The sequence below is a fragment of the Apteryx rowi genome, unplaced genomic scaffold (assembly GCF_003343035.1).
Source record: "Apteryx rowi isolate R43461 unplaced genomic scaffold, aptRow1 scaffold_279, whole genome shotgun sequence".
Classification (NCBI taxonomy): Eukaryota; Metazoa; Chordata; class Aves; order Apterygiformes; family Apterygidae; genus Apteryx; species Apteryx rowi.
This window is the reverse complement of record NW_020449185.1, coordinates 525125-543679: the sequence shown is the minus strand read 5'-3', so window position 1 is coordinate 543679 and position 18555 is coordinate 525125. Positions and strand designations below refer to the sequence as shown.

General features: G+C 47.7%; 2 protein-coding genes across 5 annotated transcripts in view; one reads left to right on the top strand and one right to left on the bottom strand.

Moving 5' to 3' along the window:
- Positions 1–14717, top strand: part of CUEDC2 (CUE domain containing 2) — a 15035-nt gene extending 318 nt beyond the window's left edge. Inside the window, exons 2-10 of one of the 4 annotated variants that reach the window (XM_026068725.1) lie at positions 1239–1360; positions 7295–7386; positions 8268–8411; positions 8732–8793; positions 10245–10378; positions 11475–11645; positions 12002–12063; positions 13737–13797; positions 14188–14334. In XM_026068725.1, coding sequence (XP_025924510.1) covers positions 7313–7386; positions 8268–8411; positions 8732–8793; positions 10245–10378; positions 11475–11645; positions 12002–12063; positions 13737–13797; positions 14188–14334 — 855 coding nt within the window. In that variant the 5' untranslated portion in view covers positions 1239–1360; positions 7295–7312. Of the gene's footprint in view, positions 1–1238; positions 1361–7294; positions 7387–8267; positions 8412–8731; positions 8794–10244; positions 10379–11474; positions 11646–12001; positions 12064–12304; positions 13832–14187 lie in introns of those variants that run through there. The other 3 variants (XR_003253977.1, XM_026068724.1, XM_026068727.1) reach the window with 3 other exon arrangements.
- A 92-nt stretch (positions 14718–14809) lies between these two features.
- FBXL15 (F-box and leucine rich repeat protein 15) lies at positions 14810–18444 on the bottom strand. Its single transcript, XM_026068723.1, has 3 exons — positions 17694–18444; positions 16415–16917; positions 14810–16026 (listed from the first exon to the last, which is right to left on the bottom strand). Exons 1-3 carry the CDS (start codon positions 17874–17876, stop codon positions 15837–15839), a joined length of 876 nt encoding a protein of 291 aa, XP_025924508.1. The 5' UTR covers positions 17877–18444; the 3' UTR covers positions 14810–15836.
- Positions 18445–18555: the final 111 nt, after the last annotated feature.

Sequence of the window (18555 nt, the reverse complement as noted above, 5' to 3'; positions counted from 1 at the left end):
GGCGGCGCTTTCGGGGCCTGCGAGCGGGCGGCGCGGAGCCGCTGCCGCGGCGGCCCCTGGGGGCCCTGGGGCGTCTTGGCAGCTGCCCCCAGCCGCCGGCGAGACACCTGCGTGCGGCCCAGTGGAAACAAGCGGCCCTTTGCCGTCTGCCTCCTGCACCTTCGTGCCGCGTTGCTCTTCCTGTGCCGGCTTCTCGGCTTGTGCTCTTGAGCATGGCTCTGGGAACATGGACGGGAGCCTGTGGGAGGCTTAAAAATCCAGAAGTTTTGTTCAATTCCCAAATGCATAACGATAGCAGGATTGATAATTTGGGGATTTATTGGTTGACCTGCAAGCTTGTAAAGAGCCTTAGTTCTTTCCAGGGAACAAGCCTGTTAGTTGCTGCAAAGACGGTTAGGGAGGCGTGCTTTTACAAGTCGTAAAGCTGCTCGGTACAAAAGTTAGGATTATTCCATCACTAGGGCCAGAAAAAACATAATTGCTGTCTCTAGTGTGTAAAGACATCTGTTATTTAAGCAAATTACTTTTGAAAACGGCATTTAAGCAGTGAAGTGCTCCAAGAGATGTATCATGTTGAAATGGTATTTAGCATTTTTACAGAGTTTGTTTCAGGTGCTTTCTTAGTATTGCCAAATTCTCTCAAGGCCTTGTGAGCTAAGTAGCTGAGTATTATCATTTTTGTTACAGAAGGGGAAATAGAGGCAGTAGAAATAGATAACTTCCCAAAGTTACTCAGCCAGTATTTTAGGTCTAGGATTATAGCTGAAGATAAATTAAATATCAGCCATTTACCCTGTTTGGGTCTCTGATGCTTTGCCCTTGACCATGTGCCAAAAGCATGCAGCAGCAACAACAGGGAAATCCAACACTTGTTTTCTTGTCTATCTTATTAAAGCAACCAGAAACAAGTTCTATTTCACAGTCGTTATGATGCCACAGATTCTTCTGGAATGCATTAATTATGTTCAAGGGCCTTTTAAAGCCATACTCCAGAAATTATAAATGTTGAAAAAAAAATCCCAACATGACAGTGAATTCTAAGGCTAACAAGTATGATATTCTGGCATTCAAGTTAGCCTTTTTTATGGTACCTTTTATTCTGAAGGACAAAGTTGTACCCTTTGCATTAGGGAAAACTGTCACAAGTGACATGAATGCCAGCATAAGGACACCAGTATACAAAGAAAGAGTCTATTGTGCTCCCTGTCTAGCTCATTTTGCTTTTATTTCCCATACAGGACTCCCTAATTCTTGACTTGGGCTAAGCAGTCATAGGCTGTTGATTCTACTAGAGTCACCAAAGTGATTTGCAAATACTGCCCATGAGCTGAGTCTTTATACAGGCAACACTCCCTCTCAGGTAAGGGTCCAATGTCAGCAGAGCACCATATCTTGAGCTATAATCCTAGACTGCAAATATTGGCTGAGTAGCTTTGGGAAGTGCAGGCATCCAGCATAGCTCTCAGAGGGGAGGGAAAATTCTGGCTGTTGACATTAGCATCTTGTGTTATGGTAATCTATTGGAAGAGACTAAGTTATTAACAAAAGCCTTATTTTAATGTTATAGCATTAAGCGGTTAATTGTGCTATGTGCACAGTGAACTCAGCCTGCAAACACACCACAGAAGTCCTTTCAGGGACTTCTTTAGCAACCAAAACAAAAAACAGAAGCAAGGTGTTATTCACCCTGGAAAGTTTTCTTTTAAGTCAGCAAAGTTTCCAAAAATAAAATAGTTTGGTACTTGTAGTGAAAATTCCTTTCAGAGAAAAAACTTGTGTCTGTTGTTGCATTTCAGCTAAAGAGTAGCGATTGAAAACCTTCCTTTTTGAATAAATAACTATACAAGCAGATAGAAAAAGAGAAAACACAGCTGTTCCTTCAGTGCCTGTAGGCAGAATAATCTTCACAAACCCCTCCCCTCAGTTTGAGTCTCATTTTGCTTTCATCAGCTGGAGACAGGGGTTTGGGGTTTTTTTTTTTCAGTCCTCTTTCACAAAGCAGCAAGTTTGCTCCTTATTTTCTCCTGCTGGTCTTGGAAGTGAGTTTGTTAGACTGAATTAGGAAGCAGATGAGAAGAGGTTTGAAAGTACTTCCAGAGGAAAGAAGCTATAGGAACCTTATTGCTGACATCCGTAGGTGAAGTGGAATAAAGTTAGAGCTCTCTGTCTCTCCTGCAGGTCAGACTATTACTTTATATATAGTATACATGGTATATATTGTTTATATAGCAGAGATTCTTCTGAGGTTGTGTTTCACAGGGTGAACTGAGAGCTCCGTATATCCCAGGGGGCCACTCCTCCCCGAGCACACACACACAGACACATTGCTGCATGAGAAATTCTCCGTACTCTCTCAGAGAGGGCACAGTGAACCATCCCTGTCCCATTACTTACCCATTTAAGAATAATTATTGAAACTTGGGCTTAAAGAGCCTTCTAAAGGCATTTTAGTCAATCCCTCTGCCAGACAGCCAGATCAATTTTACCAAAAGTTTCTCTGACCTGTTCTGAATATTTCCAAAGTCTACAATATGCATCTCCTTCCACTTACAGAAACCTCAACTCATTGGTAGGCAAATTTATGATCTCATAAAAGTTGATATACATCCGAATGACAGTTCCTCTTAGCTCAGAAACACTTTTCCTAAATTGCTCTCCTCAAGTCTGTCTTGTTAATATAAAGTCCAGGGCACAATCAATCATCACCATCCCATCACGTTGACTGTTTAAGAATGATTACTGAAAATTGGGCTTAAAGAGCCTTCAGAAATGATCTAGCCATACGCAAACATGTCAGATTTTCACCTAATTTTAAAGAAAGGCAGAATCATATGCCTTGTACAAAAAGAAGCCAGCGTTTCTGGAATACGGAATGGGCAGGTATTTCAGACACTGCAAGGGTAACTGTATTACAGGGTGGTGTTGTTCTGCAGTTGTTTTGCAAAAAGCAAATTTGATATTAACATAATAAGAGGGAAAATGCAAGGGAGATGGAGATTACCAGACACTCAGGACAGACAGTAGGATGTTACAGTCTATTGAGCTGCTGGCCAAAGTATCCCGTACAGAAAATTAATAATTTTCAGTCATATTTTGAGAACTGATACCACTCCTCTCTGCCTGAAGTGAGGAAATAAGAATGCCAGGAAATGTTATGTGAATCAGCTAAATGCTCCTGTTGTTTCAAACCAAGCCTGTCATAATAAGATGTTTTATAGTGCTCCACTGGTGACTCTAACGATAAACTCCAGTGTTTTAAGACTGTCTAAAAAATTACAAGGATTTCCAATGGTTGAAGGTGTCCTGTTCTGACAGTGCAAAGCTTTAAGACTCTAACTGAGAACAGAACAACAGGAATAACATGTCTTCACTATATGTTTAAGAAAAATAAAGTTATATTCTGTGCAGAACGCTAAACAGATTCCCCGCTTATAATGACTAGAAATACAGAAGGACTTTCATAGACAGGGTTGAATCAGCTGACAGCTACCAAAGTGATCTTAATATCCGCACTGAAATTACGACTGGAAGTTTAAAACAATGATAGCACCTTTTCAATACAATTGTGCTCTGGGGAAAGCAATTTTTTCTGCCTCCGAGTTTTAGATCATTCAGTGCATTATAAATCACGTCTCCACAAAACTGTGCACAAAGGATAAGCCCTTCCAGTAAATCTCTCCCTTAACTATTGCATGTCACACCTGGAAAAAATGTGGCTTTTGAAGGTATAATACATGATGTGTTTTGATGTCATGAGCTGTGGAATTCTAAACTTGGGTTTGTGCAAAGAACATGCAGCAACATCAGTTTGTTCCTTGAAGGATCCATTTTAAAATGTTTGTGCATAGGTTTTTAATCAGCTCTATTTCAAGAAAATACCCACCGAATCTGAAAGGCCGGTGTGCCTTCAGGACTTCTTTTCCGCAGGCCTCACTCAGCCAATCCTATTAGGCATTGCAGATCTGTGACATATAAAGTTTTGTAAGAACAGGCTGTTCACCAAGGGATAAAATCTTTCCTGCGTGGCAATAGCTGATGGAGTGCAGGTGTATTTGTCTCTCAGAAGGCTTGGCACCTGTGGTCTTGCAGGAGTGGTCTTACAGGACCACAGATGGGTTCTCCAGGTACAAAGGCAATGGCTGACCCATGAAGACATACCAGATCAGCTAGCCTCTTTCTATTCTTTATTGTAAGATTGTGCTTTTGTCATTAAAGGGTTTCTTTTCTTCAAAGGTAGACTAAAGGTGGCGGCTTGGCTTCCCTGGGTGTAAGCCTTAAATCTGGGTGTGCTGATGGATGTATTTGTGTGAGGTGCCAGAGAGAATTTATACCCAATGAATAAAACCTAGTGCTTTCTTTCCACTCACAGACACTAGGAAATAGCTTTTGTTCAGATACCAGTATGGTAACTCTGTGGGAAAATGTTTGAAATCATTTCAAACCAGGATTCCTTGTGGTTGTTAGAGGTTGGGGAAGTAGATTGGAAATGAGCAGTTTAGTAACTGGCCATAGCTACAATACTTCTGTTGCCGATTTATTTTTTTCCTATATTTCTTTTGTCCCAGTCTGACTTGCCTGCAAGTGTCTTTGCTTAAGGAGATGAGTGACTTTGCCTGTTCTATTGATAAGAATAAATTACTAGCAGCTAATTTATGGTGCTCACAAAAGTGCCTTTGACGTGGTGCTCTGTTGTTCAGTTAATTGGGTTGTCAGGCAATGTTACTGGTTATTATATAGTTATCTCTCCCAGAATATTGGCCTGCTTCAGGGAAACAGAGAAAATCTTGTAGATTTCCAGTTCCCAGGATATCATGAAGACTCTGAGTAAGAAGGAAATAAGCATTCATCTGGATAGTAGTGACTGTAGAAAGAACATTTTGACTGCTATGGTTTGATCTTCCATCCCTAATTTCTGTAAAAAGAAAATAACTTTTCGTCTGAAACTGCAAGTTCAGGGGGGTTGGTGGTAGCCAGCATTCACAGAAGCTTAAAGTGTGGGAAAACAGTGAGAGTCAGAATCTTATCACTGGCTTTCCGATGACTGAAATGGAAGCTCACCTTTTTCTGCATATGTTGCAAAGATGACAAAGGTCACACTGCTAGAGGTATGACTCATTTAAAACACACACAAACAACAAACAGGCAGCTGGAAGGTATTTTTACACGTGGTGATTTTTACTGCCAGCTTTCACACTTGCAGGCCATGACATCTGCAAAAGTGAGAAAAATGCCAACAAAGGATCCTCATGAGGCTGAAAAACAAAAGCAGCAGCACAGTGGTCAGGAGTTCACTTGGAGGCTTGGTTTTTGCATGAAGAGCTCCTACTTAAGAGTGTTTAGTCTGTTGGTTTCCTCTAATGCTGTGAAATGCGAATTTCCTCATTCAAATTACAGGAGGTAAAGAAACTTTTTAGCTTAAAAGGGAAACAGCAAACAAATAGCCTTGTCTGACGTTGCCTTCTCCTGGCTGTTGTTGCAGAGGTGCTGTGGTTGAATACGTCTGTTGGTCATCTAGTAGTACAGCGTTGATAACTGATTGTTCTTGTTTTCTTCTTTAGTTACTGGATCTAGATGAGTGGAAGGGTCGATATTAATACATAGCTGCAGGAGAGTTTAGGTGATTAGGCAGCTTTTGCATTTAGCTCCGATCATGGTTAAAACTGGAGTAGTTCTTCTGTCAGCATGTTTCACTTTTTGTGGCCAGCTGTTGTGATGGTCTTTGCTCATTTTTCTCCCTGCCTCAAGGGAGCGGTGCTGACATAGAGATACGGGAAGAGATGGTCCTTCAGGTAGCTAAATCTGTATCTTTTCAAAGCCCTGAAGAGTAGAAGAGCACAGAGTGGGCTTATTACGTGGGGAATCGTTGTAGCAAGAAGCAATGTGTGATGCCATAGACCCAGCAGAGCACTTTCACATAAGCCTTTGTCGCAGCTTTTTCCTTCCATATCAAGAACCAAATCACTGGAGCCTCAATATGACCATAGCCAGAGGCAGGTCTGGCTGGCCTGGGTGTGCTCCTCTGGCCAGCCACAAACAGAGGAGTGCAGGCATGTTGCTATGGACTTGAGATGGTAGCCAATGCAGTGCAGGGTTTAATGGACTCTAAGATACATCTGCTGGCAGGCTGTTGGGCTTTGGTTGTTTCTAGGCCCCTTAAGAGCTGCGTTGAATGTGATTGGAGTGGTTCTGCTTATATCTTGCTAGCTATGGAAGTGTCATCCGAGGAAATCCTGAACCTTCTTGATGCCCATGGGACTCATTTCTCAGCAGCCCACAAGACTGCTCCACATGAAGTCAGGGAGTTGTACAGTTGGGAGCATGATGTAAGCTCTATAGACGATGAGCATGTCAGTTCCTGTAGATGCAGGGCTAATTTTCTTTCTCAGGAAGAACTCAGGGCTTATACTGAGAGTTTGTTCACCCAGCAGCTTTATAGGCCCAAGGGGGAAGAAATAGTTAAGGAGTGGCTTTTCTCCACCAGGTTCAGTCCAGGCCTGGTAATGATAGCTGAACAAGGGCTGTGGGCAGCCCCATTCTGCCATTGCTTGTGTAGGAGGTCTGTGATTCTTAGCACTCCCCTGAGAGTTTTGGGTTATCAAGCGCCCCTTGTTGCAGCTGCAGAATGGCTCATTTACCAAGCACAACAATGGGCTCCTGTTTGGGCAGGATTCCACTGGCAGTCTGTGCCTGACCTGGAGACCTTTGATATTTTGGCTGGCAGACTAGTTGTCTGTGCCCTGCTTGGTATTTTCCTGTGAAATCCACTCTAGGTTGTCTTTTCTCCAAGAGGCATTACCCTTCCTCCCCATCGTTTTTGAGTGCAGGCATCACCGCAAATGCTCTTAGCTGGAAGGTCCACCCCTTTCTGCAGTGAGCAAGCAAACCCACTACCCAACACTTGCTTGCCGGGCAGCACAGCATTCCAGCTCAGGAGGTGTCTCTGAGGTCCTGCAGCTGGACACATCTGCATTTCCAGCTTTAGTTTATGCTACTCAGGGGAGGGGGGGTTACATGTATAGTACAGCTGCATACTGTCAGTGTCAACACGAGCAGGAGAGACCCAAGAGACTGAGTTGCTTTGGGCTGGTATTTCCTCATACTGCTACTTTTTGCAGATATCTTTGACTGCTTTTACCCAGGGATGGCATGTCACGTTGGAGGGGTTCGTGAATTGTTCTGATGGGAAGCATACTTTTGCCTATACCATGCATACCTTTTGATCATGTTGATCTTTTGATCGAGTTCTTGCCTTTGAAATTACATGGAGTTTTCTTTTTCCCCTTATTTTTTAAAGAAAAAGGTTTAAAGAGATATGGCACTTGAGAGAATCATTCGAGAGACACTGACACRCTTCATCCAGTCCCACATCCCTGCTGCAGACCTCAGGTATGTCTAGATAGGAACATCTAAGATCATCATTTGAGCTTTAATTCTGTATTAATTGCCCCTCTGCACATTATGCTGAGCTCCAAGTGGAGCATTGTAACTTTCCTATCTTTTGTGTTGCTTTTCCTTAAATCTGATTCAGGATACACCTGGTCCAGTGTGAATGCTTGAGCAACCATCATTTAGCATTACGATTTAGCATGTCATTTCTTTGATAACCAAGATTATTAATTTCCTGTCTAATAGTATGCATTAGAATATGGAATTCGCTTCATTCCACAGTGTTCCCAAAAGGCTTTGTGAACAGCACAGTGCTACACCAGGGCTCTCCCTATTGCAAACTCTGCCTGCAGGCAGAAATACAGCCACCTTGAGGTTGGAACACAGCAGCTGTTTTTGCAGCTGGTGGCAGCAGTGACACAAGTGTGGGACAGCAAGAAGAGAATGCTGCATCCCATAGAAATTGCAAGTTGACAAGAGTATAATTAGATCACCCGAAACACCAGTCAACATTGAAAAGTCAAAGTTTGAGCACTTGCAATATTTCAGCTCAGCTGAAGTACCTACAAGTAGCACAGCCTCTGGCCACGTGCTGGGGCATTCCTTCAGTGCTGCCCAGGAACAGGATGGCATGCAGTATTTTCTGCAGTATCCTGTATTATCCCTAAACGTTTCCCACTCAACCACTGACTACCTGCTACCTGGCTTTCCTACTGAGATCTGTGCATAAGATAAGAGACAGGCCACAAAGGTCCTTCTGCTGCTCTATTTAGAAAGACACAAGGTTAGAGGGAGGAGGGGGTGGAGAGAGAGAGAGAGAGAGAGAGGTAAAATGGGCCTGTTGACCCTGCTTCCATGTCCTGTGTTCTCTCTGTCTCCAGTGGAATGGATGATGTTTTTTTCTCCTACATCACGGGTGTCCTGGAAGAGCTGGGCTCACCAGAGTCCTCTGAAGAGAACTTTGACATGGACACCTTTGTGGAAATGATGGAGGCATATATTCCTGGTTTTGCAGAAATCCACAGGTGTGTGAATGTGACTGTTTGGTATGTGCATGCCATGCTTTGGGACCTAGACCCAAGTGCCTCAATACCATAAACTCTTTCTTACAGCCAGATCAGGATGTATTAGTACTGAACCTGTGCCGTTCTGTTTAAGTCAGACTTTGCCTGGATACACAAATGCTAATCCCACTATAGTTTGCAAGTAGGTCCTGGGCCATCTGAAATGCCAGTCTGTGACACTGGGCTTCACAACAAGCCCTGTCTTTCTAGAAAGAGGTAGCCAAGTAGGATGGGCTAGTGCTTGTGTTCCTCACTAATTACACAGTTTCTGTCTCTTGCAGTGGGGATGTTTGCGAAATGATGTTCTCTCTCTCAGAAAGGCTTGGTGAAGCTCGCAACAAAGGTGAGTTACACAGGGAATTTCAGCACAAGAAGTATATTCTGCACCTGCTTTCAGTCTTAGTGTTTGGGGTTGAGGAATGTCACAGAATAAAACACAATCTTGTTTGCAATGTTTAGGATCTCATAGGGTAGCCTGAATTGATTGACAGTTCTTTTATATTGTTCAGTCTGGTTTTTGAGATCCACACATGGGAGGTTTACATCACATGGAATACTGTCCAAGACATACAGGGTGGGGAGGGAGGGTAAAATACACTTGACCAGATCTCCAACCACCTCTCAGAGCAGATCCAGAGTACTGAAGAAGAAATGGCAGGTACGGGGCTGCTGGTCAAAGTTCAGTAGGTTATTTCTGAAGGTGGGGATTTGTGCCTGTCTCTGTAGCCATATGCCTAAGGCCATATGGGCAGCCTGTGTCAGGTGCATCATCAAACAGAGAATCCAGCTGATGATTTGTATCACTTGTAGACTTCAGGCATCCTCAAAACTCACTTCCTGTTCACCCATGAATCCTGGTATTGATGCAGAATCACTGGTGGGGTATGCAGGACTGCAGAAGACTGTACCATCCTAGTGGTCCTTTCTAGCCTCAGTGTTCACAGATCAGCTGAACTGCTACATTAACCAGCTTCAAAAGCTACTTCCCACCAGAGAACAGATAGGTCAAGTGCCTGGGCATGAAACCTTTCAGGGCATACTAGTCTGGGTTTTGCTCATCTGGCAACATCACTGCTTTCCTATCAGGAGTAGTGTAGAACAGAGTCCTGTCTTTTATCCTGCTTATTACTTTCCTGTACTTAACAAAACCTACTGCTCTGGTCCCCTCCATCCTACCCTTTGAGGATCCTGATATAGCTTGTGTGTGGAAGGACAGCATCATCTCAGTTTACAGGTGACAAAACAGAGGTGAAATGATTCTTCTTAGAGTGACACAAAAAGAACCCGTATCAGAGATGAATCAGAGTAACCTGATCACAGGATGTGCTTTGTCTCACACAGCACAAGAACCACCACTGTGTATTCCCAAATTTAAAATCAAAGCCACACCTGGTTCACAGTTAGAGAGAACAGCAGGGAATTCTTAAAAACATGACGAAAAAAATGCCTTAAGTATCCACAACCAAACATTAGAAGCCCAGAGAATTCACAGCTAGAATTGTATTCAGAAGCAGCCCCTGGTAAGGCCTGGAAATGCAGAGCTGAGGCACTCCAGCATGTGTCAGTTCTGCCTTCCTGCAGGTCAGTGTAATTAGAGCTGCAGCTGTCCCTACCAAAGGCAGGAGGAGCAGTACTGCTTTCCCCTCTTGTCACTTAAGAAGGGTACAACGGAATGGATGATATTTTTTCAAATCAAAAGGGTACAGGACACACTAGCAATTTCATACTAACAGAAAGCCCAGAGCTCTTGCATTTGTGGGGCTGTTCCTCAATAGATATCACTGTGTCTTTAAGAGAAACCTGGCCAAAAGGCTGTGGAGGGCAGGAGTGAAGCAACTTCTGAAGACCTGACCCAGGGACAGGAGCCTGCAACGGGAGCCTGCAATGGAAAACGTCTGCGCACTTTGACAGAGGGAGCTGAGGCCCAGGTACGACCACCCCACAGAGGAGCAGAAGCACTGGGGGCAGGGTCACCCAGCACCAGGTTACCAGCATCTCCTAAGGGCATTTTCTGGCTCTGAAAGGTATCACAGCATAGGCTGTGACACAATTTCACTGGTGTCTGTGATCTCCTCCATTACGTGGCCTCAACAGGTCTGTGTCACTAACTGGAAAAAGAAAATTATCTGTTGCCAGAAGAGTATGAGCCATCATTGGCTCATCCTTCCAAGCCACTGAGGTAGTGGCTGGGGGCTAATGAGAGCCTGTCCCAGTGCCCTCAGAGATCCAACAGCAGTGCAGTAGGGATGCCTCTGCAGCCCTAGCCAGGCTTCACCGTGCTTGCACCATGTTCCCCCAGGCTTGCTTTACAGTTTGAGCTGGATCACACCATTTCTCTCCCCAGCTATCAAGCTGCAGCCTGCACAAGAACTAGGCACATTTAGGTGTCAGTCCTGGAGACTCAAGTCCCACCATCAAGCAGCCTCCATGCTATGTATTTCTTGAGCCACAGAGCACCGAGTCATTGACACAGCAGTCCTGATCTTGTAGCACCATTCAGCATGACCTGCGCTACAGGCATTGCTACACCTGCCAGACCCCCATCTCCTCCTCCCAAGCTCTGCTTGCTGTTTCTCCAGTGTGGATTTCTTCCTGCTCTGCCAGGAGGGACTGTTGCCTTCTGATATAGCCATAGGGCACTGTGCCTAGCCACTCCTTCCTTTCCTGATCAAAGCATGTATAACTTTACAGGGAGGGGAAAATTGAGCATTGGCACCACAGTGCCCAGAACATTCGCTCCTGGGAAAGCAGGGCCACACAGATGAGCCAGCCCACAGAAGTCCTACCTTAAGGAAATACAGGGGGAAAGAGATTAAGGAAGAACAGTGTTTTGTCCTGCCAAAGATCAGTCCCATAGCAGCTTCAGGAAGGGGATTTAGTTACACTTGTAAGGAGTGACAGCTTTCAGCTAAGTAAGAATGAAGGTGAATTTCCTGACTTAATGCAAAACCAGAGGGACCCTTTTCAATAACCATCTCCCCTCTACATCCCCAGCTTAGCCCATGCTTCTCTTACTCTAACTAGGAAGACGGTGACTTGAAGGATGGGGTGGAGCTGCTACTAGAGATGTTCCCTGCCTGTACCGTGGGCCAGGCGGAGAAGGCACTGTCCATGGCCTTGGGGAACTTGGAGGAGGCAGTGCAATTAATTGTGGAGGAGAAGGTGGAAATCGTCACAGCAGGCATGAGCATGAAGGTATCGTACTCTGAACTAGATGGCACCAGGCCAAAGAGCGGCGCAGTGCTCAGATACATATGTGTATGCCAGCTGTTTACTGCAAGCTGAAACTTTGACTGTGGGAACTTTCCACTCTCCCAGCAATGAGCCAGGAAGATCACGCAAAACACCACCCCCTCTCCCTCTCCTGGCTCTCTGGAGGACAGGCTGTGCCCACAGCCAAGCCAGCACCCCAGAGAAGCTGCATGTCTGGCATCCACTTTCCCACATGGGTTGGCAATGCTGCATCAGCAACTGGATTCAGCTGAGCTAGCAGGGGGAGCTGTACACCGCAAGTGTTTTGCTACTCACACACCTGCTTTGTCTCCTTCCAGGAWCTGGCACGGTCCCGCAGAACACCCAATCACGAGGAATTAAAACAGGTTATCTTGCAGAAGTAAGTATCTGGCAGCAAGGATTCCCTTGTAGACTTATTCTATTATTTGCAATAAAAGAAGATGCAGCAGGTCAGGGCAGATGACCAAAGTCAGAATGACAGTGTTATCTATAAAGAGCTTGGACTACATGAAGCTTAGAAAAGATGCCATGAAGCCAATTTGGGTATAGCTGAAACATTTCTGAGCATAAATATAATCAGTGGGTGGGAAAACAGGTTTGGACTTCCCTGCTTCTTTTAGGGCTCTGGTATACAAGCAAGTTACCCGCATCAGCTGGGGCACAGCAACTGGCTGTTTGTGAGACTTCAACCTGCTACAGATGTACAGTAAGTCACAGTATTGTCAGCTGAGGTCCCAGTTAAAAGTTCAAGGCACAAACATCATGCTGCAGCTCAGGTAACACATGGTGACTTGTGGAATTACAGCAGCTCATTCATATCTCAGTCCTTGGAGACCAAAGAAGGCTAAAGATTTCTTTAAGGGACTGTCTGTACAGCAACACTGCGAAGATTAAATCTCAGTCACTGAAGGTGTGAATTCAGTGTTTTTAAAGAATCCTCTCTGAAATCCCCCTATAGACTTCCTGGGAATGAAAATGGCTTTAGATTGGTTTAGCTTTATTCACTTCCAAAAGCACTTTAATTCTCAGTAGGAGAACACATACTGGGGTTTAATCTATCTGCTTTAAGATCTCAGCTTTCATGAGTGTCCTCCTGTGGGCATGCAGACTCCACATGTCTATCCAGCTGTGTCTTTTCCACCACTTTACATCCTCCCCAGTGACAGAAAAAAAACAGCTGATGGTCTAGGGAAGATAAAACAAGGCAGAATGGCAAACTGAATTAACAATTCCTGTTCTTGCCTGTCTTATGTGCAGGCTTGTTTCAGAGGAGCACATAACAGAACAAAAAGTACCACCTGCCAGTTATGTTTCTGGGAACTTCACTTTAATGACATTTTGGCAACATCCTGTGCTTTAAACATCACTCAAGCACAGGTACAGAGAGCAGATCATCATAGTTGAATATATACAGGAGCAACTATATTAATTACTGAGGAAAAAGTCACAGTCAGTTGCACTGTCCCCCTATTAAACCAGCTCCAAAGTCTCAAGAGCAGTAACTCAGCAGTACAGCAAGCAAATATTTGGGCCCTGGTGTGTCAGTCACATATGGAATGAGGTGATGCTTTGATGAAGTTGCTTCCAGCTCAAACCCATTTCCTAGTCAGTTAGGACATGGAGTTTTAAAGGCACACCATCTCCTTTGGGCAGAAGCAGCCAGCTCAGCCCTGTGCAGTGTGGATCTTACCTTTGTCTCCTTCAGCTGCCATCACTCAGGCTGAAAAGGAGCAGAGCTGCCCAAATACCAGACTAGACCTCAACACTTCTCTTCATTCAACAGGGGCTATCTACATTGTCTCAGCATTTTTGATACCATTCACTAACATCCATGGATGCTACTCCAGGAGAATCCTTCTGGATTCTTACCAGAAGGATAGCACACTTCTTTCCTGTTTCATACAGAGGGAAACCTTAAGTGTCCTAGCTGCAATCTAGGCAAGTAGTACACATTGCACAGCCACAAACCATCCAGGGGAGAGAAGACATAGGCTCTGAGCAGCTCTAGGCAATGCATGTTGCAGTATTTGCTAAACGCTTCTTGTGTTTCAGATACATGATGGTGGATAGTGCAGAAGATCAGAAAACACATCGGCCAGCTCCACCAAAAGAGGTGAGAAGAGCAGGCCCAGCTCACCGGCATTTTGAAAGTCCATTGGCTACAAGGTCTAAAAAGCTGACTGCAAGCCCAAAAAGCAGAAGGGCAGTTGCAAGGAAGGAACATTCACATGGCCACTAGGCAGCAAAGAGGAAAGATTAGTTTAGCTAAGAGGTGCTGCAAGGTCTGTCAGTACTTAACCACTCCTGACTAGCATGGCTCCTGCACCCTCCCCACCAGACAACTTCCCTCCCATTTTTGACTTAGACTCTCAGCACACAGGATGGGTAACTCAGCCCATCCCAGTCTGGCTGGCCACCCCAGGGCATGCCCTGCTTGTGCTTGGCCCTTCCCCTTCCCCAGCAGTATGGCTGTCCACTTAGTGCCAATGTCTTTCTTCTCCAGGCTCCCAAGAAGCTGATCCGCTATATCGATAACCAGGTGGTGAGTACAAAGGGAGAGAGGTACAAAGACATAAAGAAGCCAGAGAGCGAGGAGATGAAGAGGACTTACATCAGCCTCAAACCAGCCAGGAAGTACAAGTTCCACTGACAGCCAGTCTCTCCTGCTCTTCAGCCTCCACCTCCCTGGCTCAGGCATAGAAGGATGGACACGTGGCACTAGTGATGAGAGGGGACTCTTCCACCCCCCACTAACTGGAACTAGCCTGGGAGCCAGGACACTGCTTTCAGCTTCCCCAACTAACCCGGTTGATAAGGAGGAGCCTTCTCTTTGTGTAGCTGTCCCTCAACCCTAGGGGCGCACCACAACAGCTGCCTGGGTCATGGGCATTCTCTGTTATTCCTTGCATGGGACATTTTTAGATCTAAGATGTGGCTTGTGCTTATGCAACAAGCTTCTTACAAGTCTGTGTGCACTGTTGCTTTAAACTGAGTGCCAGCGTTAATAAAGATCATGAGTTGGTGTGTAGTTCACAGCTGGAGAGTGCATGTGCTTTACAGACACTGCCTCCAACCCCTCCTGGGCCAAGGATAGGAACAGGGTTGCCCTCTCTTACCCTAATCACTGTCTTCRTCATGCTCTCCACAAGAGGTGCCTGCTGTTTGGTTAACCACCTAGTGGAAGCAAGGGCTGAGGTTGGATTCTAGACCAGAGCTAGGCCGCCCCTGCCAACACAGCTTGCAGCATTCTATAAGCTGCAGTTGAAAATATATCCAGGGCCCCTGCCATTTCTCTCACCACTGTTGAGTGTAAAAGCCACAGCCCTGTGACATGGAGCAGGATGGAGTTTCAGTAGGCCTGGGCACTACCAAAGTATAAATCAGAATCTAGAAGCAATGAGCAGCAACCATCAACTGCTTTCAGTGACAGCATAGCTAAGTTTGGTGCATTTCCTCTAGTGAAACTGCAGCAGGAGCCCATTCCCCCAGAGTACCAGAGAACAACCCCTCCATTGCACTGGCCTAAACCAGTGCCCGTGGGCAAGCAGCTAGGCCTAGACACACACACGCTGCCTGAGCTGGGCCCCTGACAGCCCTTTGGTGCCAGCTAGCCAGTTGCTGCAGGTTGGAGCTGTGCTCGCACTGCCTCCTTCCCTGAGCTCAGAGGGGCCTGCCCTCTCCAAGAGGAGGACTGGCAGCTTCTCTCCTCTCTGCTCCAGCTGGCCTGGTTTGTTCCCAACAGTGCTTCAGGCATGCCTTGCATACCCACCCTAAGGGACAGTAGTCCACAGTCCTCATCAAACACTCTCCTGCTCTCTGGACAGGTGCCACTTAAGAGTTTTAGAATACAACAAATAATAAGTCCTGTCTACTGGCTGGTCTGGCCAAGGCCTGTTCAGCACCATGGTGTTCCTGCAAGTCACTCACTCTCTCCATGCTATTGCAGAGGGAGTTACTTTCCCAGGAGACACCATCAGAGCACACTCATGAACACCCAGTGGCTGCTAAACAGCCCCAGAGAGAAGAGTGAGCCCCATTCAGGCCAGCCTCACTGATGGGACCAACCTCTCTCTGCGTGTCTCAGCAGCAACCAGTTCTGACATCCTCCTGGGATCCCAGCATCATATCCATCCCCCCTCCCCAGCAGCAGTTCTAGATCTGGAGGTTAATGAAAGGGGCAAAGCCAACCACGTCCTGCAGGAGAACAAGGGCCCTCTGCAGTGGAGGCTCCACATCCAGCTCCACTCCACGGCCTCGGAGGATGCTCAGGCTGGACTCAGCCACATTGTGGCAGTGCTTCACCTTGAGTGAGCGCAGCTTGGGACAGTACTCGGCCAGGACCCTGCCAAGAAAGAAAGCGCACACAGGTTGTAAGCCAGGACTCCCAAGCACACAACTCGCCCTCTTCTCTACTCCCAGCAGGCCAGCACTCACCACTGCCACACACACATAGCATACTTTGGGAACAGCACCCCAACAGCCCCAGAGAGAAACTCAAGAAACTCAATGGCCAGATCAAGTCAGCTATGTCCCACATATACCCTCTATGGCATCCCAGGCAATTTGCTGTCAGTAGCAGAACCTCCCGCTCCTGAAAGGCCTGCCAGCAGCTTCTCCCCAAAATGTAGCTCTCATTGCTTCCAGCACAAAGAAATCCAACTCTTCTTCCTCCAGGCCTCTTCTTCCCCACCCCTGTCATCCCCACCCCAGCTTCCCACGTTGCTCAGTACCTGATGGAGTCATTTTTGACTCGCAGACAACCCGTGAGGTCCAGGTGCTCCAGCTCAGGGCAGCACTTGGCAATCTCCTCCACTGCCACGTCACCCACATTGGCATTGACGGCCAGTGAGACAGACTTGAGCTTGCTGCACTTCTGCGCCAGGTAGCAGATGGCTTCATCCTTCAGCTGGCGACAGGCCGTCAGGTCCACGGCCTCGAGTGCCTTGCAGTGGTCAGCCAGGCTGCGCAGGGACAGGCTGTCCACCCACTCGCAGTGAGCCAGGGAGAGCCRGCGCAAGTTGGGGCAGCTCAGCGAGATGGCCACCAGCGCGTGGCGGCTGAGCTGGGCACAGCCCTTCAGCTGGATCTGTTGCAGGTGGTGGTTCTGCCCGATGACCGGGAGCAGCTCCCTGTCTGTCAGCCAGTCAGAGCAGTTCTGGAGCACCAGCTGATGCAGTACTTCGTTGTCCTTCAGCAGGTTAACGAAAGCAGCTCTAGGGATGGCAGGCCCAATCTGCATGGAGAACCCAGGAAGAATGAGGCACTCACCAGGGTTTAAAATCAGCTTGGCTCAGCATGGCCCTCATCCAGAGACTCTTCTCGCTCCTCTCTTCCAGTGTGGCACATAGGTGACCATGGTCACCTCCCCTAGTCCCAGGGCAAACCCTGCCTTAAGGCTCCCCTCCCCAYAGCATCTTATGCCCAGGCTTCTGCCACTACCCTCAGGAAGCCAGAGGCTGCTCTGTCTCTTCCACCCCACTCATCACCACTGAGTTTGTACACCCATGCTGAGTTCTATGCCTCTGCTCTCCAGAAACTTTGCTGGACCACTCTTGTCTCCTCACAGAACAGCAGCCGCTCCTGCATCTCCAAGGCCCACCCAGTCTCTCCCAGGGCTTGCACAAGTTTTCCCTCAAGACAGGGCACAGCATTATCCCCTGGCAGACCCATGCCAGTGCACGCCCCAGGTGAGACCTGACAGGCTGTGCCACTCTGGAGCTGGCTGTGCTTCTGCAAGCCAGTGCCCTGTAATGGCCTGGGTGGAGCTCCAGGCACACTGCTCCCCAAAGTCTCTTGCTAAAGACAATCACATTGCTGGGCCCTGAATCACCACCTCTCCTCCCTGAGCCCATCTGTCCAGACCAACATGCGAGCCATTAACCCAAGCTCCTAAGCAGAAACCAGCCTCCTGGACAGGGGTTTCTACCTCCCACATAGCCACATGCTCCCACGTTAGCTCCGGAGCAGTGGCACATCTGAGTCTCCCCCAGCCTCAGAGCCATCCAATACCTTGCTCGAGTCAAAGCAGCGCATGTTGGCCAGATACAGCTGGATGAGAGACTGGAATGACTTGCTGACCCTTTGCAGGCTCAGGAGCTGCTGCAGTGGCAGGTGACAGAGGATATGTGGAACCAGGATGTCTTCCCAGGGCAGATCCAGGAGGCATCCCCTGGAAGGGGTCAAACTCATCATCAGTTGCCAGGGAGCCGGGCTGTGGTGAAAGCCAGGCTATATCACCTCACACCTACTGCCAGGTACCTCTAGGAGGAACAGCCAGAAAGAGAAACTCAGCAACCTCTCCCACAGCCAGCCCAAAGGGGAAAACCCCGTGGCCAGCCATCAGCAGGGCACGCTCCCGTCATGTGCATCACCTCCTCCCCAGCCTGGGATGTTCATTACTCAGGCATGAGTCCGCACACTGCACTGCCCTCCTGGAGGGCTCCGGTGAGGTTTCCCTCAGCTAGGCAAGGAGCTCCTGCCCCTCAGCGGCTGGGCAGGGAACAGCAAGGCGACTGCCGCAGCACTACCACACTAACCGCACAGTTACTGCGCCCAGCTCTCCTGTTTAAAGAGCACGCTACCTTGCGGCTAGTCTCCCGCACCCGGGACCAAGCCCCGCAGGCACTTCGCCAGGGGGGAGAAGGGGCACCTGCTCCTTCGCCCGCGGGGAGGTAGCGCTCCAGCCCCACGCAGAGCTCTGCCGCGGAGGAGCGAGGCCAGCGGCCGAGGGAGCAGCGACACAGCGCGCCGAGGCTCTGCCCCCGCAGAGATGAGGCCGCCGGGCGGCCCGCAGCCCCCAGGCCGCGTCCGGGTGCTTGGAGGAGGGCGGCGGGGCCCGGCGGCGGCAGCGGACCGCAGGGGCCCCGGCGGC